The sequence below is a fragment of the Protopterus annectens genome, chromosome 3.part1 (assembly GCF_019279795.1).
Source record: "Protopterus annectens isolate FY-2018-M chromosome 3.part1, PAN1.0, whole genome shotgun sequence".
In the NCBI taxonomy this organism is placed as follows: Eukaryota; Metazoa; Chordata; order Ceratodontiformes; family Protopteridae; genus Protopterus; species Protopterus annectens.
In genome coordinates this window covers 713,436,407-713,464,276 of record NC_056732.1, presented here as the reverse complement: position 1 = coordinate 713,464,276, position 27,870 = coordinate 713,436,407, and the positions used below count along the sequence as shown (strand labels likewise).

Below are 27,870 nucleotides of genomic sequence, written 5' to 3'. Positions count from 1 at the left end.
CTGAGTAGGTGTATTAATTTGTCTGCAACCATCCCGCCCTCCTATCCCCCTGGCCTTGTCAGTTTCCTGCATTTTATGTTACCCTTTTTAGGGTATTTCTATTGTTGGCAAACTCGATCTGAGGTCATGTAGGGAGAGCAGGGCATTATGGGTGAGGGGAGGAGCTGAGAGCTCGGATCCATTGCTGGAAAACCATGCTGGTTCGGATCCGATATCGGATCCATAACCCACAGGTTGCAGACAAATGAATACACCTACTCAGATGGAACGTTATGGTGAGTACATAACTTCTAATTCTCTGCACTTCCCTTTGGCTAATCTACTGCGCCCAGGGTATTCACAGTGTGTCTAGCTCCAGCCATTGCATTTTCCAGCCATAGAAATATTCAAATATACCCATACATGGACGATTGTGTGGTTCAGGCAGAAAGCCAGGGCATGCTATTAAAACATCTGGCATTTGTAAAGAAACTTCTAACCTCGCTGGGGTACACCGTAAACAAAAAGAAATCTCATCTAGTACCCCGCCAGCAGATTGTATTCCTGGGAGCAAGCTTGAGCACAACTTCCCAGATGGCTTACCTTACGCCAGAGAAACAAGTTTATTTGACAACCTACTTCAAACTACTGGCCACAAAGACCCAGCTATCTGCAAGGAAAGCCCTGCAAGCCCTGGGGTTTTTGGCCTCTTGCATTCTACTAATTCCATATGCGACACTGCTTATGAGGAAACTGCAGTGGTATCTAAAAAGCCTATGGTGTTAACATTCTCATGACCTGGAATCAATGATTCCCATCATTCCTTGTATAAAGACAGAGTTCCTTTGGTGGGCAGAGGCCTGCCATCTCAACAAGGGGCTCCCTTTCAGTCTACTCCCTGCTGCCCAAACCCTGACTGCAGACGCATCAGGCTATGCATGGGGGGCTCACTTGGCAGGGCAGTGCATTCAGGGAAATGGAACCAGAGTCAGACGCACTTGCATATCAACAAAAAAGAAATGGTAGCTGTACAAAATTCCCTGACAACCTTCAAAGACCGCATCCTTCCAGGACAATTATTGGTAAAGACAGGCAACACCACAGTTATGTGGTACATAAACAAGCAGGGGGGAACCCATTCATACCCTCTCTGCAGACTAGCCAGCACAGCCTTGAGCTACCAAGTGCACCTACAAGCTCAATTCCTGCCAGACAAGCTAAATTCACTGGCAGATGACCTAAGCAGAAATCTCATGGACCCACACAAATAGAAACTGGAATCAAAAATATTCAACCTCTTGAACAAATGGGGGACTCAAGAGGTAGACCTGTTTGCCTTCCCTCAGAACTACCAATTGGACAAATTCTGCACAAGGACTCCTCACAGTCAAGCTTATAAAGTGGATGCCCTGTCTTTTACCTGGGAAAGCCTCTCAGTTTATGCCTTTCTCCCTCTGCCTCTCCTCTCGAAGGTTCTGCTAAAGATCAAACAGTACAAACCAAGGGCAATACTAATTGCACCAGACTGGCCCCGCCAGCACTGGTGTACCCCCTTTTGCGCATTATGATACTGCTGGATCCATGGCACCTACCTCAGACACCTTCCCTGCTGACATAGCAGGCGGCCAAATTCTGCACCCTCAGCTTCAAGCCCTGAACCTTGCAGCCTGGGTAGTTCCTTGAGCTCTCCAATAGCATCCCTCAGTAAGCAGGTGCTAGATGTCATTCTGGAAGCAAGGAGACCTAGTACTAGAAAACCCTATGCTGAAAAGTGGAAAAGATACTGTTCTGGAGCCAGACCCAGTGTATGGGCGCTATGGTGCCCAGTTGACCTCATTCTTCAGTACTTAACAGAAATGCTCCACAAGGGCCTATCCTTCTCGTCAATTAAAATTCATGCCTCTGCAATTTGAGCACATTATAATACTGAACCCACCCCTCTTCTTTCACCCCGTTGTTGCAGTTCTTCAGTGGGGCTAAAGATTTAAGACCCCCCCCAGGCACGGACCTACTCCAGCCTGGAATCTTAACTTTGTTTTGGAAAAGTTCACTCTCCTTCCATTTGAACCAGTTGCAACTGCAGAGTTTAAATTCCTTTCTTGGAAAACAACCTTCCTTCTAGCCATCACTTCAGCAAGAAGGGTGTCTGAATTACAAGCCCTCATGGCAGTGGAGCCCTTCATTATCTTCCATGCAGAGTTTCCCTCAGGACCAATCCTTCCTTTATGCCCAGGTTGGTGTCTAGTGTGGCCTTGAATCAGTCCATTCATTTGCCTACCTTTTTCTCTAATCCACAAAACAAAGGAGAACGAATTCTGCACTCTTTGGACGTGCACAGACCACTTAGATTTTATTTGGACAGGACTAACCATCTCAGAAAATTTGAACAGTTGCTAGTTGGCTTTGCGGCAGGGGCAGAGGGGAAGGCCATTTCAAAGCATACCATTTCTAAATGGATAGCCCATTGCATTCATTTCTGCTATAAGCACCATGCAAAACCTACCCCACAGGGGATAAGATCGCATTCCACCAGGGCTGCATCTTACCTTTACAGCCTTTCTCAGAGGGGTCCCTACCAGGGATATCCTAGAAGCTGCTACCTGGCGCTCTGTTCATACCTTCACCAAGCATTACCTCATGCCTATTTTTTCTAAATCCAGAGCTGGTTTTGCCACTGCAGTTTTACAGGGCTTAATAGCTGGTCCTAATGCTCTCTAACTGCCTCCTCCCTTCCTTAGCTTTGGGAATTTACCCAAATGTAATGACTGCAACAGTGAGACACGAAGAACATAGTACAGTTGTGTACACTTGCCATAAATGTAGATGTTCAAGTTATTCACTGTTGCAGTCTTGGTTACCTTCCCTCCATCCTCCTGTCTTCTCTTGGCTCTACCTTTCCTTCATAGTTGGTGTATTTGAGCTTTCTGGAGTATTTGCTTTTTGTTGGAGGTGTAACATAACATATGATTGCTTCCCATTATGGGGGCACCTGACATCTGGGTCAAGAAAAACTGATGTAATGGCATCGGCTGCATGTTTTATACCCCTGACCACCTGACGTCGTAGAAGAAGACAGCATACTGCGCAGGAATCCAAGACCCTGGTATTCAGGCCAGCTGAGGGCTACCTGCAGGCAGATAAACCCAAATGTAATGACTGCAACAGTGAATACACTCTAACATCTACATTTATGGTAAGTGTACACAATTGTACTTTTTCCTGTTTGGGCATCCTAGAGTTGGGGTAGATACCGTATTCCCCCTTATACCCTCTCACTTTCATCTCCAGCCACACACACATCTTCATGTTCCTGACTTGAGTCTGGATGGGCACACTGTTCCCAGTGTGGGGGTCTTTGTCCCCCAGGGATGCTTTCCCCAAGTCAACTAACAATCTGGTGTCTAGGGCAAGCTTTGTGTAGCAACAGCAAAGATTTTTCCAGTGTTTTTTCTGTAACACCACTATCTTGATGTCAGAGTTGGAGGGAGTTTTCCAAGACCAATAAGGTAATAGTCTGGTTCTTGCAGGCAGGAATCCAAAAAGTGATGGCTGCAGCAGTGAAAATACTTCAGTGTATAAAAGTATAAATTCCTAACACAACTGTACTTTTTTCCTGAGTTGTGCAATATTGAAGGAAATTCATGAGATGGAGTGTGGAGTCATAGTCCTTGACATTGGGGAATGCTGGGGCACATCCCACTGCAAAAATTGATTGCAAGGACTGTTTACAGGTGGTATACTGTACAGAGGGATTATTTGTGTAGAGAGGGTAAAGGATAGTGTGTGTTAAGCAGTCCTAAGTAGATGCGTCCCTTTTGACAGAGTAGTGTTTGTGGTTCTGTCAAACTTGCCATAATTTGGTGAGGTTGCTGTTGATTCTGTGATTGAGTGTTGACAATCATGAATCCAAGGTAGACCTTGATAACTTCTGGTTCACACAGGCTTTGAGGGCTCTGGCCTTAGTGAGTTTTAGCTTTTTTCTGTCCTCAGTGGCATTTTGTTCCATTTTCCCTTGCATCATGATGGAAGGTGTACCGCTTTACCCTGTCCTCTGCCAGAGTTCATATCCTTCACAGAGGGACTGTTTTGATGAAGGAGCCTTTTAAAAGGAGGGGTCTAGGACAATGTCATTTTGACAGCCATACAACAGTTAACTACAACTGCTGGGTATAGAGGAACTCTAATACAATGCCATTCCTTCAGTCTTTCAAGCCTTGACTATGTATGTTGTTGGACTTGGATTCACAGCCACTCTCGGAAACCGGCAGAGGAAAATTAAGGCACGTTTTATAGCCAGCATAGGGGGATACAGCTTTGACTATGCCCAGGCGACCTAATTTCAACTAGCATCTCAGGCAACTGACAGTGCTGGCAGGAAGGATGGACAGTGGCTATCCTGGGAGGGAGGTGCTGCCTCTGCCACTTGAAGTTTTTCAGAGAAGCAAACCAACAGTCAAACCGTTTTCCCTCTGTTCCAACGTGCAGCAAGAATTTTCCCACCAAGCGGTGGTTCTTTTACAGAAAATCTTGTAGAGTGCAGTTTGGACAAGTCTTTGAAAAAGGCCATCGAAAAGGAGATGGGAATAGAGTTGGTCAGAAGAGAGTGCGCCCTCAAGCCAAGTAGATGGGTTCAAGTTATGACTGTCTTGCCCTGACCCCACCCACATATGAATACAGCAGTTTAGGAGGAGGGATGTCCTATTCTTGTGTTGCAGTATTCCAAACTCTTGAGTTTTCCTCTCTTGCTACACGAACATCCGGCCAGTATACAAAAGCTTGAAGTCACTGCTAGGTATGTAGGACATCTTACTTTCTCCCAGGGTGCATGGGCCATAAAAGTGACGTCTGCACATACCTTTCTTCCGAATGTCTCTGCTGCCAGTACAATATCAGCATTCCTGCATCTTCACTTTTGATTTCGGAATTCTAAAAGATAAGTACCCCATTGGGGCTATTTTGATTCCTTTTGTCTGTGTGCCTGTTGGGGTTGCATGTCATCCAGGAAGGGAAAGTGCAAGTGTGATTGTCAGATTTACCATAAGGATGCCCACGAACTTTGCCTTTTTTGTTTAGGGCCTACGCACAACCATCTTTCTTTCGCAATCTGTCAGGCCTTTGTGCAGAAAATCCTGCACACCTTAAACATATATTTAGAAAATCTGCATCTTAACCGCTTAGCATTGGGGAGGGAAAGGTCATCTGTTCAGCCCATTAAACCACCTAAGAAGGGCAAGGTTTCCATGCCCGAAGTTGCTACCTCTGTCCCTCCTCCATCTGACATCCCTCCTGCACCTTGGAGGAACGCTTGGAGTCTGCTTTTGCAGGTATAGTCCGTACCACACTGGATTCTGCAGAACCTAGAGCAAAAGGCACTTCCGGGGAGAGTTCAGAGACACCTTGCAACATCAAGGGAGACCCACAGGTTCCTACGGATGCCCAGACAGGCCTTTCCTCTGCTTCTCAGTCCATTGATCCAAAGCCTTCAGACACTAGGCCTACCTTAGGCCCTACACCTCCTAGGCCTACATTGAAAAAAAAATCCAAGACTAAATACCCCCCCCCCCCCTCTCCTGAAAGCCAACCAGATTGGCAGGCTTTCTTAGAGTCTATTTAATGCCATGGCTCTGAAGCCTGCAGTGCCTGGATCCCCACAGGCTGGCCCTCCTATCAATCCCAAGGCTCAGGTTGAGGATGTCATCCTACCTGAAGCTGAGGATTCCTCAAACTTCTCTTTTGAGGATTCCCCTCTGTCTCACAGATTCCTTCTCCTCTTTTATATGCTTCTCCAGAGGACGAATCTCTTGAGACTGATTCCAAAGCAGAGAACCTCACCTTGGGGGAGACAATTTCCAAAATATGGGAATTTTTCAAGTGGGATTCCTCAAAAATGCCTGAGATACAAAGATATAAGCTCCTGCAGATGGACACCCCTGCTCCTTCTGCAATCCCCCTAGTATTACCAGCTTTCTTGGATGCTTTCAGTGCAGCTTCATTTAACCCTGACTCCTGACCACCTACTTCCTGGAGGCCAGACAGTTTCTACCCCTTAAGGGGCAAATTTGTGATCAAATGCCCTGTAGTTGACACTGCCACTGTCTGTTTCTGCAGATAAGCTATCTAAATTGTTACTGTCTGCCTCAGTCCTCCCCTCTGACAAGCACAGTAAGGCCATGGGTGCCTTGGTACGAAAGTTTACACTTCCTCTACCCTGGCTCTCAGGGCAGTAAATTATCAACACATCTCCAAGTATGCCTTGGCACTTTTGACCCAGGTCACCAAACTCTTAGCTGACCTTCAAGACTCTTTCAAGGCTCTAGTTTCTAGCGTCATTAATCTCTCATCACAAGTCGCTAGGCACTCTGTTTGTTGCAGCTATGATGCTGCAGAAGCTTCTGCAAGATCAGCTGCCTCAGCTACAGTCCTGAGACCTTATTTTCTGGTTAAGGCTTCAGCCCTTACCCAATGACATTCAGGCAAAACTAATGGATGCACCCCTAGATAACTCTGCCCTTTTGGGATCCAAAGTGGCTGAGCTGTTTAAGGCCCTTCAGCTGACAGGGAAAGAGCTACAAGACCTTAAACACCTGTCCATCTTCCCTATTCCCAAATTTCACAGGAACTATCATCAGACACAGTTCGTTAGGAGACACTCTTCTAGAGGCAGATGAGGTCCAAGGAAGCAGCAGACCCTTCTGTGTCTGCCCAAACTCCTGCCCAGAAAACTCCCTTTCAGGATAGAGCAGGTAACCTGTGACTACCTGCCTTCACTGACACCCCCACCCCCACCCCCAGACTAATTTGGAAATTCCTTACCTCAGACAAGTGGGGCTTCTCCATTGTAGAAAAAGGCTATTTTATGTTTTGGGTCATTCCCTCCTCCCAGAGGGATTCCCCCAGCCACTGCAGGACCAACTCCACCTTTTTCAGCCAATCATAGCCTCCTTTCTCAAGGAACCATACAATTGGTCCCTCTGGTGGAAAAAGGAAAGGGCTTACTCTTCAAACCCTTTTTCCTTTACTGATAACTCTGGGATTTCTAGCCAACTAGGATGTAAAGGGTGTCTACCTCCACATACCTGTAAGGCCCAGCTACAGGAAATTTGAGTTTTGCTGCTTGTTCCTCACATTTTCAGTTCTCAGCCTTGTCCTTTTGGCACTCTACTGCTCCAAGGGTCTTCACCAAATGCCTTGCTCCTGTGGTCGCCTACTGCAAGGTCCAAAAGATCCAAATTTTAGTCATCTGTCCAAACCTTCAGCAAACACTACAGGTTGGATCATGTCTCCAAATCCAGTGCAGGGTTTGCTAGAGCAGTCCTTCATGGCTTTGTGGAGAGTAGCTCCATACCATTACCTTCCTCTTCCCTGTGAGCTTTGGCACTCGAGTTTGGAATACTGCAACATGAGAATAGGACATAGAATAGTTGTGTAAAATCTTACCATTACCTTAGATGATTTTCTTTTCCATGTTAACAGTATTCATTCCCTTCCACCTTACCCCCTTCTCTCCGTCTGAACTGTCTCTTCTTGGATGGCACAGAGCCTTGCAACTGTCCTGGGAATAGGGTGTTTAGTTCTGAGGAAAGGTATGTGCAGACATCACTTTTATGGCCCACTCACCCTGGGTAAACGTCAGACGTCCTGCATACCTAGCAGTGACTACATACTCTTGTATACTGACAAGACCTTCAGGTAGCAAGAGAGGAAAACCCAAGAGTTTGGAATACTGCAACATGGAAGAGAAGATCTAAGATTATGGTAAGATTTTGCACAACTATTCTTTCTTTTCTAGAGGCAGATTGTGGGCACTTTTGATGGAGATTGTTGCTTCAAGATGCAGCTAAATTCAACTCTGTGCCACCTGTAGCTGTAGCAGGTCTAATCCTAAACCCAGCTGCTGTTTTCAGCTCCAGTAGTGTTTCAGCCCCCCACCCCAAGAAGCACAAGGGGCAGGGATTACAGTCAGTGCTTCTTGGTACCCATAGAAGGATGGACCTTTGATAAATTTGTATAGGTCTAGAAGATTAAAATAAGCCTGCAGACCATTTTTATTTTGTTACATTCTCTTGGCCTCCTTTGACATGAATGATGGCTGAGCTCCCATTTAAAAGGAATGCAAGAGGTGTTACATTTTCAGTTAACCACCTTGCCAGTTTCTTGTCCACTATTTTCAGGGTATCTACCAGTTGTTTACCTACCTTAAATTATACAGTATCCATGGATAATCTTGTAAGTTAATGCAGCTATTACGACTTCAGGGATCTGTGTTGCAGGTAAGAGTTTATCATCCAGTGTTTCAAAACCCCTTCCCCCTACTCCAAACCTACATCCAAATCTACATCTTCCACCTGTCAAACATGTACATGTCTCTGTATAAAGTTAGATGGACAAGTTGGCAAGCTTCACTTTGACTCGTATTACTAAGTCCGACAGATATGTAGCAGTTGAGGAATTTTCATTTATGGGTGTGTATGTATAGGCTGTGTGTATATATATCTATTTAGTATGTTAAGAGTTGTGTACGTGTGGGTGTGTATACATACTGTTACACTGTGTGCTCTCTCCCTCTCTCATATAGATATAGATATATATATATATATATATATATATATATATGTATATGTATATATGTGTATATATATATATATATATATATATATATATGTATAGAGAGAGAGATATAGATATATAGAGATATAGATATATATATATATTACACATGTATAAAATGTATAATGGTTCTGTTCGAAAAGCCGAAATGTTAAAACACAGGCGGTTGCACCCCAACACCCCATGCTAATTATGTATGCCAACTCTGGGATCGCACAACAATGGGGAAAGGGCAAATTCCACTTTCAACATTTTGTACTTTTGATGTTTTGTACCTTCATTTTGTACTTTTAAGTATTTTGGCATGGAATTATATAGAGTCTGATCTAAACTTGGCATATATAATCAGTTGATAAACGCGCCTTCTAAAAATATAATTCACAAAACATGAAAAGGTGATTTTTGCAGGTGGGCAAGCTGCCTTGCGCGCACACTTGCCCCAAGTTGTATCCAACTCCATGATTCCACTACAGTGGAAAAAGGGAGGAAATGAAGTGCACCATCATCTCACTCGGTCCTAAACACTGACTAAGCAGACTGCAGTATTGTAAAATGTATTAAAAACAAAACTGATACTGTTGATCATAAATCATAAATTCAGCCGTGTTATATCTGTTGAACTATGTTGGAGAATAGCATTAGATCACATTTTTAGACCACTTGATTAAATGTGATAGTTACACAAACACGTGTTACATTCACATGATTGTGTGTGGGAGCAGTTTAGTTTAGCCAGTGTTGATTTTGTCCACATTGTGAGCTGCTGTATTTTTACATTGAATGTTGGTTTTGTCACGAGTAGGGCTTGCTGAGTTCTGGTGTTAATGTGTATGGGATGTGCTTTGGGCTCAAATGGGTTTGTCTTAATACTGGAACTTTTAATTATACTTATCCCAGTACAGAAACATTTGGTATGTTTTTCCAGGTCAGGTGTGAGGTACCTTGTACTGTGAAATATCTTGGTAGAAGGACCCAGTGTTGAATGCTAAATCTATCCTGATTAGTAGGATTGGTGTTCATTGGCAGTGTTGTAATGTTACTGTGGTGTCGTGATCTGGTACTGCAGAAGTTACTCTGTAGCTGGTAGGCTACAGTAACAAATTTGGGGAACTTTGTGAGCCCCAACTCTGGGGATTGAATATTAGCGTAGTCCACATCTAGAGATATATACCAGTTTTTATTTATACCAGTTTTTATTTGTGTTCTTTCTGGATTCATGTTTTAGTTACCTGTTTTACATGAATGCCAAGTAAAAGGAAGGCTGGGTTGTAAGGGTTAAAAATATGAAACAGAATGAAAGGCTGATTATGTTGGCATAGCACTTGCAGTACAACCACCCTTTTTTGCTGCAGAATGTTGTAGCTTACTTGTCTGTTCGCACCACTGAGATGCTATGCTTCGGAGAAAATGGGCACTGTAAACCAGAAGTCATAATGACCTTTAGAAAGATTTGCTAACAAGTCTGTTTCTTTAGTACACCAGTGTTTGCTGTTCTGAAGATTTTAAGTCACTAGAGATGCCTGCCTGAAGCCTGGCCAGTAAATTGGGAGCAACGCAACTGTTTCCATTTAAAACAACAAAAAAACATAAGTTGCACACCATTGCCGTCATTCCTGTTGATTGAAAGAACAGCAGATGAAGACCTTACTGATGTGAAGTATCTGCTAAATTGGACAGAATTCTTAGTTTTTAGTCGTTTTTTTCCTAAATGGGAGGAACATAATGGGTATAAATCATTCATGTCATTTCATTTGTCCATTATTTCTTGTTTTCTTTGTGACTTAACTAAGGGGAACAAACAGCAAAAAGGGGGCCTGTAACCAAGAACTCTGGTATCATACCAAAGTTGTTATTGGATAGCTGTTGGCTGTTTCATATTGCTAGGTTTATTTAATTTTTTTTCTTAATATGTCAGTGTACACTGCGCGTCTTAACAGCAAGCTGCAGTGGAAGTAGTGTGTCCTATGGATGCTTTTAGGATATATCTTTTTAACAGTTGCTGTTTGCATATTACTTTAGCAAAGGGAGAATGTTGAACTAGTGAACAAAAGTAGCGTACTTTCTTGCATGTTATGCTATGTCTACTGCTTAATCCTATGATATCAGTTGCAAGAGGTTCAACTGACTGCAAGAGATGTCTGCCAAAGAATCTGGTGTAATTTGCCGTATTAACTTTAGTGTTTTGGGTATATTGGAGCCACTCCTAAACTTGGTCGTGGGTCCCCAGGTGACTGTTCCCCTTTAGACTGTCATGTAAAGGTGGAAGTGTTACAGATCATTCATCCATTGTTTGTGGTGGCGATTTCATTTGTGCATACACTAGCTTTTTGTTAAGTTTTATATTTAGTTTGTTTCTGAAACCTATTTGTTTTTACAGTGGGTTTGCCAGACAGCCCTGAATCTGTTGATCATACTGAGGCCCTACCGACTATGACAGATCAGACAACCTTAGTACCAAATGAAGAAGAAGCTTTTGCACTGGAGCCTATAGATATCACTGGTAAGTAAGCAAATAGCTGTGTTCTCTGATAGTGAGGTATATACTGAATTAATGTTTTCTCTTTGACTTTATTTTTGTAGCTGCTTTGAACAAAATAGATTGCATTGTATGGATGTATTTTCTTGTTCTAAATGTGATTACAGAACATGTTCTTGTGTTTTATATGATGATGTCTTGAAGGTGTTGGTGACTGTTTAGACTGGAAACCCAAGCTATTTAGTATCAGTTATTCACTGCTTGCAAGCTTGTGCTAGTGTCCGCTTACATGTTTCTGACAAATCTGTTTGTATTGCAGCTAGCGTGTTTTGCTTTTCTTAACTTGGGTTTAAAAAAAAAAATCTTGAGCAAAGTGCATTCACTGTCTATACTCCGTTGAGCAGTATCCCAGCTTTAGTTGCATTTGGCTTAATACTTAAACCTCTTCCAGTCAGCTTGAATCATGAATATGAAATTGCCTGCACTATTGTTTGCTTTCTGTTTGTTTTATTCATTAACAGGAAGATTTTGTTTAGAGCACATTTTCACTGGAAGCCCAGTGAGAACAGCTTCAATAAAATATACCAGAGGAAAAAAATGAATGGGCTTGGAAGCTAGCTTAGGAGTACATTGATACAGAATGTGTGCATAGCATGAGTTAAATTCATACAAGTTGCCTACAGTCATAACTGTGTTTTCCAAATGACTACCCCTAGACAGACTGTTTACCCATATTTTGCTTTTGTGTGTGTAAGTTCCTCTATTCTAAAAAAAAAAAAAAAAAAAAAAAAAAAAAAATTCACTTTCATTAAAATAAAAAAAAAAATGTTACTGGAATGAGCTTTGTTAAACGTCTTTGGCTTAAGATTCTACCTTTAAAGGAGCAGCTGCTTTTGATTTTAATAAAAAAAGTAAATTTTCATATTTAAACCATCCTTTAGTTTCAAAACATACGAATTGCTTTGAACAGTCAAAACATGGCAGAAGTGTTTGAACTCTGAAGAGAAAAAACGTCAGTTTAGTGTTGGTAAAATTAGCTGTGACAGTAATTATGGTCATTAGTCTCAAGCATCACCTTTAGACTTCCAGCATAGCTGCTGTCTGAGCAACACGTTTAGAGCATTCTCTAGTACGAAAACCAAAAAGCTGTGAAGTTAATAAAAGCAATCAATTTTGAAGTCCAGTTTGCTGGCAACCAGGTAGTGGAATCAGTAAAGAAGAAAGTTGGAAAAAGTAAGGGAACATCAATGAGAAGAAAATGCTGTATTTCGAGAACCTCCCATCTGTTCAGCAAAGAGCAGCTCAGGCAGCAGCTTTAATACAAGAGATGGCTTCCAGGTGTTTCTGCGGCACTGGAGGAGTATATAAAGTCAAGCAAAAGCTGTGGAGAAAATAGCTTTATGTAGTTATTCAGATGAGCTGATAAAACTACAGACATCGGAGACTGAAATGGAGGAAAGATGAAGCTTCCCAAGGGGAAAATGCTAAAGTTAAACTACAGCACAGAGAGAGAGCCTGATTTCTTTGCTATGACAGGAAGGATGCTAAAAGGGGGGGGTGCTAAGTAAAACGATTTTTGTTAGTGTCACACGAAATAAAGCCATTTTTGTTCGTATCTGTATAAAAATGTCATGGTATAGACTGCATGTTTGTAAAGTTTTGAATAGTTTGCAACAATAGTATTTCAGGTAGTCATTTCAGGGACTGTTAAGATATTAATGAAGTGCCCTTTTAGTTATAAGAGAATTTTTTTTTTTTCAGTACACTGAGAAGAAAGGCTGAACTGAAGCAAATTTAATGCTGTGATTGTGGGATGGTGGGTTTATGGTGGTGGGATGAGTGTACTGATTGTGTAGAACTGATTTCCACCTGTTTTTACAAGGATGGATGTCCAGGTTAATGTCTCGCTTAAGCTATTAATTTTTTTGTTGAAAAATAAGACTATGAAAGCCATGAGAAATGCTAAGATTCTTGCATCTAAGATATTACCTTGTGACAGCTGAAGGCAGTTAGCCAGGAGGATGTTGTACATTAGTTCTGAATGAAATTTACTAAGATGCCTTCATGCAACTGCAAGTTAGTTTTTTTCTCATTGCTGACAACTTTTTTCATTGAGACAAACAGTATGCAGGTGTAAGCAATCTGTCTTTAGAGTTCTGAGCATTCTTTTCTGAGGAAAATTTTCAAGGTAGAATGACTAGCAGTTTAGTGAAAAATAGTTAGAAATTATGGAAATGGAATGACAGTCACCTTCCCAATAGCACAGCCTTAATACTTTTATTAGCATAATGCATACTTTTTGTTTAAAGATGGTCAGTGCACTTAGCATTTTTCACATCTGGGAGGAGAACACAGATGAGAAAATAAGACTGCTATCAGTGTTGAAGTGAGAAACATGGACTGTAGCATGCACTTCAGCATGGGTAACCTTAATTTTAGATTACGTTAATGCCCGTGGATGCAGATGTCAATTTGAGACAATTGTTCCTGTCTGGGGGGGTTCCATTTGTTAAAGATTTAAATGGTTGTGTGTGTAGGGTTAGTGGCGGATGGGATCTTCTGAAAATGCTTAGTTTTTTGAGGGTTTTCATTACAGGGGAAAATGAGAAATGCAGCAGGTTCAAGTGGAGATGGGAGGAAACTGTAGATCAGCCTGCCAAACAGTGTATGCATGGAAGATAGAAATTGGAAGTACACGTACAAAAAAGTGTGTATAATTGAGAATAGTAGCTTTTAATCATGGTTACTCTATCCCTAGTATCTTGGAATGTAATTTGCCTTTCAGGTGTAGATGGAAAGGAAAGTATTTATATTAAATGCGGAGTGAAAATAAAGAAATGAGCATGTGAATTTGACAGGATTTGAGGACTGATATTCACCAGAATATCTGACAAAAGAAAGGGGAATTGATACTGATTGCAAGAGGGGCTCCAATAGTGATAGTGGTTGATTTGTGGTAGTAGGGGGCTGTTGACAAGGGAGGTGGATTACTCCATGTATTAGTTTTCATAGAAACTGCAGTTATGGAGCTTAAGAAAATAGTTGGAGAAATCGTCTTTCAGCGGGAAATGTTACTTATAGGTGTGAACTAGAACTTGATTTGCAATAATGAGGCTGTATCGGTGGACCTAGAATGGGAAATGGAAAATATTTTGTATGGAAACATTACTTTTAGTATGAACTCTGACAGAATTTACATATTCACCAAGGTACAATAACTGGGCCAGACTGGATAGAAATATTTCACATGAACACGTGCATTTAATTGAAAACTTTAGTACACATTCAGTAACTATTTCAGATCATGCTTGTCTAACTAGAACATGTTTGGTAAAAATGATAGACCAACAGTTCCCCACCTACTTGTTTAAAAAGAAGGAATGGGTAGTGGAAACTGAATTAAGGAAAATAGGAATAAGGTAGTGAGATAAAATGAAGTTTAAAAATAGGGTTGAAAGAAAAGATAGTCAAGTGACTGTGTCGTCCCCTCAAAATGATGAGTAATGCAGCATAAGGGGAATCTCACAGACCAAGAGGAGCAACTGCAGAGTACTGAGGAAGAAATATTGATGTATTTGTTAGTACGTGTGAGTTCAGAAAGATTGCTTTTAAGCAACTATGTTTGATGACTCCAGAGTAAAATAACCTCAGCGTACTAACTCAGGCTACAGAAAGTAGAAAAGGTTGTCGCCGAACTTGGGGAACCTATGACAGATAACTAGAAGTCCTCTAGAGCAACGGTTCCCAACCACTGGGCGGCAGACCAGTACTGGGCCGTGGGGAACTTGGTACCTAACCGTCAGGTAAGTGAATGCCTTGTATGAGTGTTAGTGTCTGTATGCGTGTATGAAAGCAAAATAATCTGTGTGATCATGAGTGAGAGTAATGTGTGAATGAATGTAGGTATGAATGAGGAAGTGACTGTGCGAGATCAAGAGAGTGAGAGTGATATATGAATGCGCAAGTGGTTGCGTGGCTTGTGGGGGTCTCGGAGCGATGTGTGAATGAATGCAGGTGTGAATGAGGATGCGACTGTGAGAGAGATCGGAAAACATTGAGAGCGATGTGTATGTGTGAATGCATGCATGAATGCAAAAGAGACCGTGTGTGGTATGGACGAAAGGTACACAAACCTCAGTGCTGCTGCCACCAGTGATCACTCTTCCCCTCCCCTGTCACACACACTCTCTCTCACTCTCTCTCTCTCACACACACACACACACACACACACACACACACACACACACACACCATACCTCTTAGTAGTGCAAAAAAATCTGGACAAAGCCTAACAGAATAGGGGGACAAATGGGGACAGATTTTAAATATTGCTCTTAATAGCCATAGAAAGTTGCTAGAATAACAGGATTTGTCTTGCGCATTTTTCTGAAGGTTATGCGGTCTGAAATACAAATGTCTATCATTACTTAATGACTTCAGTCCTCTTATCCCAGTGATTTGCCAGAAAATCACAAAGGTTATGAGGATCAGACCAAAACTCGGAGGGAAAAATCTTGTTTTCTGCAAAAATCTGTACAGTTGAGAGGTATGAATACCTCTCAGCCTCTTACTTGATCAAAAAATCTGGACAAAGCCAAAAATAATGGGGGGGGGGGGCAAAGACCCAAAATAGGGACCCTTTTAAGTACTGCTGTTACAAACTTTGAAAGTTGATTAATTTTCTGAAGGGTATGAAATATGAAACTCAGCTGTCATTTTCTGACTTCAGCCTCAATGATCTTCCAGTGATTTGCCAGAAAACAATTCTGAGAAAATACCAAAAATAGGCAAAAATCTGGACATTCTGTGAAAATCTGTACAGTTGAGAGGTATGCCGGACAGAGCCAAATAGGGACAGATTTTAAATATTGCTCTTGTAAACATAAAATCAGTAAGGTTGCCATTAGGTTTTCTTCTCAACCATAGTAGATCAATGTTATGCTGTTAAGCAGAATGTACACTTTTTTTTGGTAATTATTACCAACTGTCTTTATTGTACTTTGGATCTTTTCTCCCAGTGTCTGGCCTTCTTGTTAAATGTCATATATCTACTTTATTATGCGTGCCGCGAGTGGCCTGTCCATGGAAAATTCTTGCATTGATACTGGCCCTTGGTGCAAAAAGGTTTGGAGACCACTGCTCTAGAGGTATTGGAGTTATTTTGGAAATGTTATGAAAATTTGTATAAAGCAGAGGACTGTGGAAACAGAGGATAAATAAAAATATTTATGGAGCACTTAATTATGCAAAGATGAAAGAAAGATAAGATTATACAACTAATAAAGACAGATGTGATAAAATCTGTATAGTCAATCAGCAGGGAATTCTCCAGGAACATATGGTGTTCCTGTGGAAGTTAGGAAAGAAATTGATAAACATCTGGAAGATTGTTTTGTAATATTTTAAAAAAAGGGGAAGCACCAGCATCTTTGAAGAAAGCTGTAGTGGCTGTATTACCCAGAAGCTGAAGACCCATTGGACCCAACCTTAGTTGCATTTCAATTTTAAATCATGATTATAGAGTTACTCTCTAGCTAAAAGGATAGTGTTGCCAAAATTGATGGCTGTGGATCATTCCAGTCTTGTGGAGGAGAAACTAACATTTGACAAAATTCATAGAACAATGATCTTGAGGGCAGCAAAATGTAGGAAAATGGTGGATCTTCATGCTAAAAGGGCATGCGACTAAGTTGGGATTTTGAGTAGAGCACTAGAAGCATTTGCTTTCCCTGATATAATAAAGTTAATTAGGAGGATATAAAAGATTGGAGGCAAGAATTAGTGGCATGGTACCTGTCTGATCTGTTGTGTATAAACAGAGGAACCAGGCAGAAGTGTTCCTTCCCCCTTGTTTTATATTTAGAGCCACTGGCCAAAATAAGGGACTAAAATTCAAGGATGTAATTGGTGTGGTAATCTGGAAAAGTTGTCTCTGTTTGCAGATATTTTGTGCTTGATGTAGAATGAAAAAGGATGTGGAACATTATGATGCAGTTTCATATCTTTTTTGGGATACAAAATTAATGAAGCTAAAACTAAGGCAACAGCTGTAAATTATGTACCGCACTAATTGGTTCAGCAGTATCCATATTTATGGGGATATAAAATGAAGTACGTAAGAGTATGGATTAAAAAGGATTCTGGTGTGGCAGGTAAGGATATGTGGGAAGTGAGTAAACAAAACTAGTACAAAAACTGAGAAATTGGCAACTCTGTTATATGGATATGAATAGCAAGGTACAAGCAGTTGAAATGTTTTGTCCCTTTAGTTTTATACACAGGTCAGGCATATTAACCAAAGGAGAAGTGGATAGCAGTAAAGAGCTGAAGGATTTTGTCTGGCAAGGGAACACTGCAAGAGTTGAGTGGGATAAGATTCAATAGAACAAGGGGATTTGGGATTACCCAATTTGAAGGGGGTATTTCAGAGCTACACAGTTAAGGCTCCTATACATAGCAAAAGCAGAAACACAATTCAAAGTGGAAGGGAATAATAAAGCTGGGTGAAGCTGAAGAAACAAGGAGACCTGGATTTTGGATGCAGATCCTTAGGGAGAATAACAGTAACTGTGCAGAATATTATATTCCTAAAGTAGCAGAAAGTGTTCTAAGATCTAAGCCAACATGGGAATGGAGAAAGGGAGGGTCTGTCAATAGGGATGATTGCAATTGGGGATATAGTAGATAGGCAAGAGAGGGCTGTCAGAAGAACCAAGGTACTGGGAGCAATTTAGATAGGTAAAGGTAATAGAACGAGAGAGGCCAAGAATTTATTTAGACTGCAAGCAAGAGATTTCCTTCCTTGTCCAGGATTGATATCAGAGTGTAGACAGAGAAAAAAATAGGGGTATTCTAAGCGAATGACCAGCACTGGTAGAGTTTTTAGTAGAATCTAGAACGGAGGCTGTTTAAAAAAGAAAATAGGGAAAAAATAGAGCATACAAAATGGTGCATAATTGTAAGAATCAGAGGAGATGAGAAAGGATTGGGAAGAGATTGGGTAAGCAGTTAAGAAACAGTGGGGGGGGGTATTTGGCATCCAAATGTGCAGCAGTCTACAAGATTTAGGATCTTTGCTTGGAAGTTTTTACTTGGGGTATATAAAATAACTAGACTCCAGAGAATTTTTCCTCATGTAGACAGCAAATATCTGAGGTGTAATAGGTAAGAGAGCGCTAATTGGGAACATTTTCTCTGAGTTTAATGAGTTGCCAGACCTTAAAGATTCCCTGTAGACTACTGTGCCAGACTTACTGGGTGAGCAAATTGGTGTAACTTAGGAAATAATTTTTTTTAGCTATGATACAAAATCTGAATTGACTGGACATAAGTAAGCCTTGCTGAGTCTTAATTACGGTGGCTGCCAAAAAAGCCATTGGTTAAAAAAAGAGAAATCTGTTTAAATCAACTGTACTGTACTAGAAGTAGTGAATATAGTAACAGAGAACTGGAACTGGGAAATTTAGAAAAGGATAGGAGCAAATTACATAGGATAATTGGGTGTTTTGGTAACTGTACCTGCAGAGGAGAAACGAGGTTTCAAAGACTGATTTTGGATGAGCTATGCAATGTCTTGCCGACAAAGACTGGATAGCTTATAAGTGATGTATTTTGCAACTAAAATTGTTATGGTTTGTTTTCAGTTATATAACTGTATAATTGCCTGTGTCATGTGATTTAATAAAGATGTTTCTTAAAACAAAAAATGGGGCATATAGAAGTGGAAAGAGTGGACAGTTCAGTCTGGTACCTCATTCTGATATAATTTCACAAGACAGTTGACAAGTAGTCCTAATTACGGTTAAAGTATCTTGAAAGGTAGCACTAATCATATTTACCCAGTCCACAGGGTAGCCCGTTTTCCCCCAGAACTTCGATAAAGTCCTAGCTGACGTCACTGCTAGTGACTACAAGAGGATTTCTGTTTCTCTCCATGTGATGCATCACCATTAATTTCTTCAAGTTAAGTTGTACATCTTTTAAACCCGTTTGATCCAAATGTACCAAGCTGCCTAGTAAAGGGAGCAACCTATTCACCAAGAAGAGGTGCTTAAAAAGATGGAAGATGAAGCAAAATGTATGCAAATAGTAAAAGATTTCTTTTGGGTACAACCTCCTAGGTTCAGCAGGGCTTTCCCTCAAAACACTGGTCCTTTCCTGCACCTAGCAGACAGGGGCAAGGTAAGCCCCGCAGAGACAGACCACCCAAGCTCTTATCCCAGGGACAGCAGAGAGTCACAGTGTACCACTTCGCTCCAAAGGCAAGTTCTAAGCCATCCCTCTATGGCAAAAACTCTCTATGAACTCCCTCTCCCCTGTTTTCACTCACGGAAAATTAGGAGGAAGGCTCTCCCTCTGCAAAGAAAATTGGCTTTCTGTAACAAAAGACCAATGGGTCTTAACGATCATTTTTCAGTGATACAATTTCTCCTTCAACTAACCCACAATTCAAATAGGGTACCCAGACTTGCCTCCAAATCAGTGAGCAGAGGCATAGAAACAAGTCCAAACTCTCATACCCGAGGGGGCAGTAGAACCTGACCCTTCAGAGCAAAAAGGCAAAGGCTTTTATTCCAGACTATTCCTTGTTCCCAGAAATGAGGGCACCTGGTGCCCCATCCTGGATCTATCCTTTCTGAACACCTCCCCGGTGGTCCCCAAATTCAAAATGCTAACTTTGCCTATGCTGACAAAAAATGCCTGGTTAGTTACCTAGATCTAAAAGATGCCTGTCTCCACATCCCCACAAGGGAATCCTGCAGGAAATTATTTCACTTCAGAGAAGGCTCACAAAACTTTCAGTACTCTGCGCTACCCTTTGGCTTATCTGCTGCTCCCAGGGTATTCACCAAATTCTTAGCCTCGGCCATAGCCTTTTGCAGACAGAAAAATATACAGATTTACTCTTATCTGGATGACTGCCTCATTCAGGCAGAGTGCAAAGAAAAACTACTCAAAGGCCTCCTCTTTGTCAAAACCCTCCTAACCTTAGGGTACACCATCAACGTGAAGAAATCAAAGCAAGCACCCTACAGGAAGATCTTTTTTGGCGGGGGGGAGCACTGCTGGACTCAGGATCTCAAAAGGCCTTCCTATCCCCAGAAAAGCAGAGCTTCCTGCCTCTCTACTTCACCCAGTTGTCTTCCAGAAATCACCTCACTGCGAGGAAGTTCCTACAAGCCTTGGGGTACATAGGATCTTGCATCCTTCTAATTCCTCTGGCCAGGCTTCACATGAGAGAACTTCAATGGTATCTAAAGAACCTTTGGTTTCAGCACTCTCAACCTCTAGACATCTCTCTCCCTCTGATCCCCTGTATAAGGGCAGAGTTTCTTTGGTGGGCAGGGGCCTGTCCCAAGAACAAGGTTTTCCCTTCGCCCAACCAGACAGACCATTACCACCGATGCCTTAGACATTGCTCGGGACGCTCACCTAGAAGGTACACGTGTACCCAAGGTCATTGAAATGCCCAGCAGCTTCCCTTACACTTCATCCAGAAGGAAATGATGGCAGTACAAAAGGCTGTAATCTTCAAACCCCATCTCAAGCCAGAGGTTCTTATCAAAATTGACACCACAGTAATGTGGTACATCAACAAACATGGAGGGACCCAATCTTACACTCTGTGCAGGCTAGCCATGAAACTCTGGCTGACCGTCTCTTCCGTGTCTGAATAGCCCAACCTACCAGGGATCAACAACACCCTGGCAGACCACTTAAGCAGAAACTTACTGGACCCCCACGAATGGCAGCTCTACAGAAAAATCTTTTTACAAATCTCTCAGGAGTGGGGGATCCTGGTGGTGGATCTCTTGGCTTTGCATCTCAGCCATCAGCTGAAACAATTCTGTACCAGGGAGTATCGCTATACCAGGGAGTATCGCTACCTAGCATGGAAGGTGGATGCCTTGACCTTCCCCTGGAAGCACCCTCTTTGTGTAAGCATTCCCTCCTCTGCATCTTGTTCCCAAGGTACAGATTAAAATAAGGCAGGGGGAGACCAAAGGCCATCCTCATTGCTCCAGATTGGCCCAGGCAACATCGGTACCCCTTACTGCGCAGCCTGACATTACAGCCTCCCAGGCAGATTCCCTAGACCTCTTGACTTTGGTGTGGGGGGGGGGGGTGCTGCATCCAGACATGCAGACTATCAGCATGGCTAATACTCTGAATGCAAACAAGGGCCCCCAGTTAAGCAAACGGGTCCTAGACATTATCACAGAGGCAAGAAGGCCCAGCACCAGAAAATCCTGTGCAGGAAAATGGGAAGGATTCTGCTCCCTGGAGCCAGTCTGGAGGGGGCAGTACCTCGTAACCTTCCATCCCTCTTATTCTGGACTACCTAGCAGAGCTACTTAGTAGTGGCCTCTCCTTCTCTTTTATTAAAGTCCATGCCTCTGCCATTTCAGCTCATTTTGACACAGATCAGCCCCTTTTCTTCCATCCTTTGATTAAACAATCCCTGAGAGGGGCTTCTAATATCAGACCTACCAGAAGGCCACCTACGCCAACCTGGGACCTGAATTATGTTTTGGAAAAACTAACCATGTGAGAGTGTTCAATCTCGCCGTTTGTTCTTACACCTGGGTTCGGAGCCAATCCTCGGCTCCGTGTCGGCCGCTTGGCAAGCTCTGCATCGAGAAGAAGCTCGAGACCAACCTAACTCCCACAATCCCCCTCTCCCTTTACCTCAGATCTAGTTTGCCGCTGCAACGTTCGCATCAGATTGATGAGCTCGGGCCCCCTCAAGCTAAGATTAATATTTTTTTCTTATATTCTTCTAAATTTTTTTCTAAAAAATTGACTAAGTGACTGTGTGTGTGTGTGTTAGTAGTGTTTCGAGGGTTTCTCTGTTCCGTATAAACTTTTGTTATATACTTTATTAGAGTTTTCCCTCGGGGCCTACCCCACCCTTTAACTTGGATTGACTACTGGATTGACTTTTTACAGGATTTGACAAAAAGTTTTCTGGATTAGACAAATTTACTGGACTAGACATAATATTGACTTTTTCACTGTTTGCTGTACCTAAATTTGTGACATGTCTGAGAAAGCTAAGTCTGGCTTTAAACGCTGCCAATGTGGGCAGAAGATGTCGGTGACTGATAATCATAGTTCCTGCGTCTACTGTCTTGGCCCTCTCCATCTGCAAGAAGACTGCTCAATATGTCATTCTTTCAGTGGAAGGGTCATGACAGATAGGCACAGGAAACTTATGGATAGGGGGCTTTTGAAGCCTGCTTTTCAAGAGGCTCTGGATGCATCAGACCAGACATCCAAATCCTCGAAGGAATCGAAGACGTCGGAGCCCAGGTCATCGGCTCCGAGCTCTTCAGTCAAAGTTCGATCGCCGGTTCCACAGACTTCGGGGCCGAGTGTTGAACTCTTGTCAGTTTCCGAGCCTCGAGTCTTGGAACCGGTGACGGAGCTCCCTCCCCCGGCACTGTTGAGGTCGGCTCCATCTTCGATTCCTTCGACGTGCTCTTCCAGGCCCCTCTCCGACACCGATGTAGACCGCGTGGTGCAGAAACTAATGGAGAATATGGCCTTATCCAAACTCATCTCTGTCTCCTCCCAGTTGGTGTCGAGACTCGAAGGCCTTCCCTTATCTCCACCTGTTCCTCCTCCGAGACCTATCCAGTCTTTGGAGCCGGAAGAGGTTGATCTGGTGATTGTGGAGCCCTCGGTGCCAGAACCGTCTTTTTCTCGGTTGGCTCCATTCACCTCGACTCCGTCGGAACCGGTACCGGAGTCTCTGAGCCGAAGATCCATCCTTGGATCCGGGACTGAGAGTCGGACCGATGTTTCGGTCCCGACCCTCCCTCTCGGGGCCTCGGCTCGGATAGACTCGGCTCCGTCCTCGGGGTCGATGCCTTCGGTGCCTGTCTCAGGAGTTCTTCCAATTTCCTCGGAACCGGGAGATACCTCGAGTCGGGACCCGGGGGCCTTCGACCTCATGAGGAAGGTGTTGTCTACTCAGACAACCACGTCAGCAGAAACAGCTTCTCCTTCCCATAAAGGACCGTTATCCTCCTCTGCACCCACGGCTACATCTAAGCGTCGAGCACCAGTGTCTCAGCCACCCCTGGAGGGTGCCCCCTCTTCCTCGGAGGCTTCTTCGGATGCCCCCCCCGAGGAAGTTCCGAGGAAAAGATTGTGTAAGAGGAGACACTTAGATTCTCCACAAGAATCATTGACATCGGACACTGACTTGGATGAGTCAGAAGGGTCCCCAAAGTCACCCTCAGAGGATGTCTCTTTTTCTGACATCCTGGAGATCCTAAAGCAGAGAGGTGATTGGCAATCCCTTCCCCCTTCTGAGGATGAGTCAGTCTTGCTGAAGGCATTCGGTGCTCGCCCTTTCTCCTCCTGGGTCACTCCGCCCTTCGATGAGTTGACGGAGCTGATTGCTCGAAGGGCGTGGGAGACACCTGACACGGTGGAGCCGGTCCCTAGAAAGCCTAACAAATACATTACTGCCCCCCAGGATAATGCTTATCTGACAAAGGGAGTGCCAGTGGACGCTATGGCGGTGGCAGCGGCCACGAAAAAGGAGATGTCTGAATCTTCCTCATCTGTCCATCCGCCTAACAGAGATTCTAGGACTATGGACAGGTATGGGAAGCGCATTTTTAGTTCAGCGGCTTTTTCTATGCGATCCCTGAACTATTTGACCCACTTTACACGGCTACAGAGGGATCTAATCAAAGAGTTGGGAGATACCCTCCAGGGTACTACAGATGCTGCTGTCTCGGAGAAGGTTACAGCACATCTCAATACCCTTACATCTATTGCAAACTCGTCCATGAGGCTGATCTCATATGCAGCCGAAGGATCGAGTAGGGCAGCAGCTTCAGCGATTGCTCTTCGTAGACAATCCTGGACGCGCTTATGTTCATTTGCGGAGGCCTTCAAGTCTTCCTTTACTACCGCCCCATTTGATGGTGCCACTCTCTTTGGCCCCAAAGTAAAGGAGACCCTTACCCGGTGTGAGCAAGAGGGAAAGACTCTGTCTGCTGTCGGAGTCTGTTTTTCCACCCCATCCAGACCGTACCCCAAAGGGCAACGTGGTGGAAAAATGTGGTTTCGAAAACCCCAAGGCTCTTTCCCAGGCACACAGGGTGATGCCCCCTCTAGAGGCAGAGGAGGGGGCAGAGGTGGAAGACGCCGCCCTGTCGGCAGGGGGGGTCCGCAAAACCAAGGTGACAGGGATACACCCCCTGGGAAACCTTTCCAGCACTCTTGAGAGGAGGCCCGGCTGTCCTGCTCTGGAGGCAGTCGGGGGTCGCTTAGCTTTATACCCTCAGGCCTGGCAAAGTATTACATCAGACAATTGGGTAAAAAGCGTTGTTACCAGAGGTTACAGAATACCCTTCCTATTGCCCCCACTTCCACGGGAAAGACTCCCAGATGTGCCGCCCCATCTGCGAGGCCCTGCAGCTATAGAAATTTCAAAGCTGCTAGAAAAAGAGTCATCCAACCAGTCCCAGCGGACCAAAGAGGATTCGGAACTTACTCAAGGTTCTTTTTAGTTCTAAAAAAGACAGGGGACTGGAGGCCAATTCTGGACCTGAGCAAACTCAATTCCTTCGTCAAGAAAGAAAAGTTCCGAATGGTCACGCTTCAATCGATCCTTCCATTTTTACAGAAGGACAACTGGATGTGCTCAATAGATCTGAAGGACGCATACTACCACATCAAAATGGCCAGAGCGTCCAGGGATCACTTGCGCTTCCGGCTGGGAGCCAGTCACTTTCAGTTTCGAGCCCTGCCCTTTGGTCTGACCTCAGCCCCCAGGGTTTTCACCAAATGCATGGCAGTGGTAGCGTCTCACTTGAGACGCCTGGGATTCCAGGTGTTTCCGTATCTGGACGACTGGCTCCTTTCTGCCACCACCCAGCGTCAACTGATTCAGGCCAGGGATTACACACTACAGCTTTGTGTTCAACTCGGAATTTCCATAAATTTCGAAAAATCCTTACTACAGCCATCACAGCATATCTTATTCATAGGAGCAGAATTGGATACGCGTTGTTTACTTCTAAGACTTCCTCCGGAAAGGATAGCCTCACTACAAAGCCACATATCCCTTCTTCTGTCATCCAGAAAATCTCCAGCAAAGCTGGTTCTGAAGGTTTTGGGTCTCATGGCAGCTTCTCTCATTGCGATACCCTTGGGAAGACTGCACATGAGAGTTCTACAATGGATACTGTTTGCACAATGGTCGTTCCAACAGCTACCTCTGACACACGAAATTCTAATCACAAACACATGCAAATCACACCTAGCCTGGTGGATCCGGGCTTGCAATCTTTCCAGCGGAAGACCGTTTGTGCTACCCGCACCGACAGCTACGGTGACCACGGACGCTTCCCTGATAGGGTGGGGGGGGCATCTTTCAGGGACAGACAGTCCAAGGCGAATGGACCAATTTAGAGTACAATCTGCACATCAATGTTCTAGAGTTGAGGGCAGTGTTTCTAGCGTTGCAACACTTTGCTCCCCTTCTTCCTCTAGGGACTATTGCAGTTCAGACGGACAACATGTCCGTAGTCTGGTACATAAACAAGGGGGAACCAGGTCTTATCAGCTATGCAGAGAGGCCATGAGAATCTGGCAATGGGCGGAGTCCACGGGTCGCTTTCTGATAGCAACGCACATCCCGGGGTCATCCAACGTCATAGCCGACAGGTTGAGCAGAGCAATCCTGTTGCCTCACGAGTGGTCCCTCAAACAGTCTGTTGCGAAGGAAATTTTTCGCAAATGGGGCCAGCCTTCCTGCGATCTTTTTGCGTCTCCAATGAACGCCAAATGCAGGAGCTATTTTGCCCTGTTACCCCCTCCAGGGGAAGTCCCCAGGGACGCTCTGGTTCACGATTGGCCCCCGGGTCTCCTTTACGCTTTTCCTCCCTTTCCCCTGATTGCAAAGTTTCTGCAGAAAGCCAACAACCTGCAAAGGACGATTATCCTCATTGCCCGATTCTGAATTCGTCAAATCTGGTTTCCTTTTCTTCTGGCACACCGCATGCGGGAACCCTGGATCCTGGACCCGGAGCCGGATCTACTGACCCACTCGTCAGGGGCTCCCCACCCCTCGCTACTTTCGCTCAGACTAGCAGCTTGGCTGCTCCGCTTCCCTACTTAGCCAGGTCTGATCTTCTTTCACCTGCAGTTCAGAATATACTAGTGGCTTCTCATAAAGCTTCCACTACAAAGACTTACACTAGTAAATGGAAGCGTTTTGTTCACTGGGCAAATACACAGCAATTGGACCCTGTTATAGCTCCTTTAAATAAAATTTTGGAGTTTTTAACCGAATTGTTCCACCAAGGAGCTTCTCCTGCCACTTTGAGAGTGCAATTGGCTGCCATTTCCAACTTTCATGTGGAAGAATGTGGGGCTCCTATTATGGCTCACAGACTTTGTAAGGCCTTTCTGAAAGGATCTTTCCATATTAGACCACCAGTTAGAGCTCCTACATCACCTTGGAACTTGAACCTTTTATTATCTAAATTGATGCTACCACCATTTGAACCAGCCTCTTCTTGTCCGTTGAAAATATTTGTCGTGGAAGACCCTCTTTTTGGTGGCAATTACATCGGCCAGACGGGTGTCAGAGCTTCAGGCTCTTTCTATTAAACATCCTTATTTGATCTTTCACTCTGATAGAGTATCTCTTCGCACTAATCCTTCCTTTCTCCCCAAAGTTTGCTCTGTTAGTAACATTAATCAATCCATTGAGCTCCCTACCTTTTTCAAAAACCACTCCAATAAGTTGGAATATATGTTACACAAGTTGGATGTTCATAGACAACTTAGATTTTACCTGGATAGAACAAAGAATCACAGGAAAACAGATCAACTTTTTGTAGCCTTTGCAGACAGCAGGAAAGGTATAGCAGTTACTAAACGAACCCTTTCCAAATGGCTAACTGATTGCATTATATTTGTTTATGCTACTTCGGAACAAACTTTACCTGTCAAACCCAAGGGGCACTCTACAAGATCGGTATCTACATCCCTGGCTCATGCAGCTCGCCTACCATTAGACACTATTTGTGCAGCTGCCACTTGGTCTAAACCACATACATTCATTTCTCATTACAAGGTAGACAGGGTTTCTAGGGACAGGGCAACCTTTGGTTCCACTGTGCTCAAGAACGTTCTCCTGTGAGTTCCTCAGGAACATGGAGCTAGGGACGCTACCCAGGTGTAAGAACGGCGAGATTGAACACTCTCACATTTAGAAGTTATGTCCTTACCATAACGTTCCATGTGGAGTGTTCATCTCGCCTTTGTTCTTACATTCCCACCCTCCCACCCTCAGGAAGAACGTCCAATTTGGTGTCTGGTTTGGTTTCTCCTGCTTCTGCCTTACGCAGTTGTTGTGTATATATGTATGTATATATATATATATATGTATGTATATATATATATATATATGTATAGGTTTCTCCAGTTATGTTGTGCTGGGCATGAATGTGTTATTCTCTGTTGACTTCTGGTTTGCTTGCAAACTAGATCTGAGGTAAAGGCAGAGGGGGATTGTGGGAGTTAGGTTGGTCTCGAGCTTCTTCTCGATGCAGAGCTTGCTAGCGGCCGACGGAGCCGAGGATCGGCTCCGAACCCAGGTGTAAGAACAAAGGCGAGATGAACACTCCACATGGAACGTTATGGTAAGGACATAACTTCTAATTACCGTCCTTCGAACTTGCTGCTTCAGCAGAACTGAAATACCTCTCCTGGATCACTGCTTTCCTACTAGCTATCACTCAGCAAAAAGGTCCTTCCCCATGAAAACATTTTTG

The 27,870-nt window shown here is 43.6% G+C and overlaps 1 protein-coding gene across 1 annotated transcript in view; it reads left to right on the top strand.

Annotated features, from left to right (window-relative positions):
- Window positions 1–27,870, top strand: part of RAD21 (RAD21 cohesin complex component) — a 2,133,215-nt gene that overhangs the window by 1,283,353 nt on the left and 821,992 nt on the right. The window contains exon 9 of the mRNA XM_044067070.1: window positions 10,964–11,086. Within this exon, the coding sequence (XP_043923005.1) occupies window positions 10,964–11,086 (123 nt within the window). The remainder of the gene's footprint in view (window positions 1–10,963; window positions 11,087–27,870) is intronic.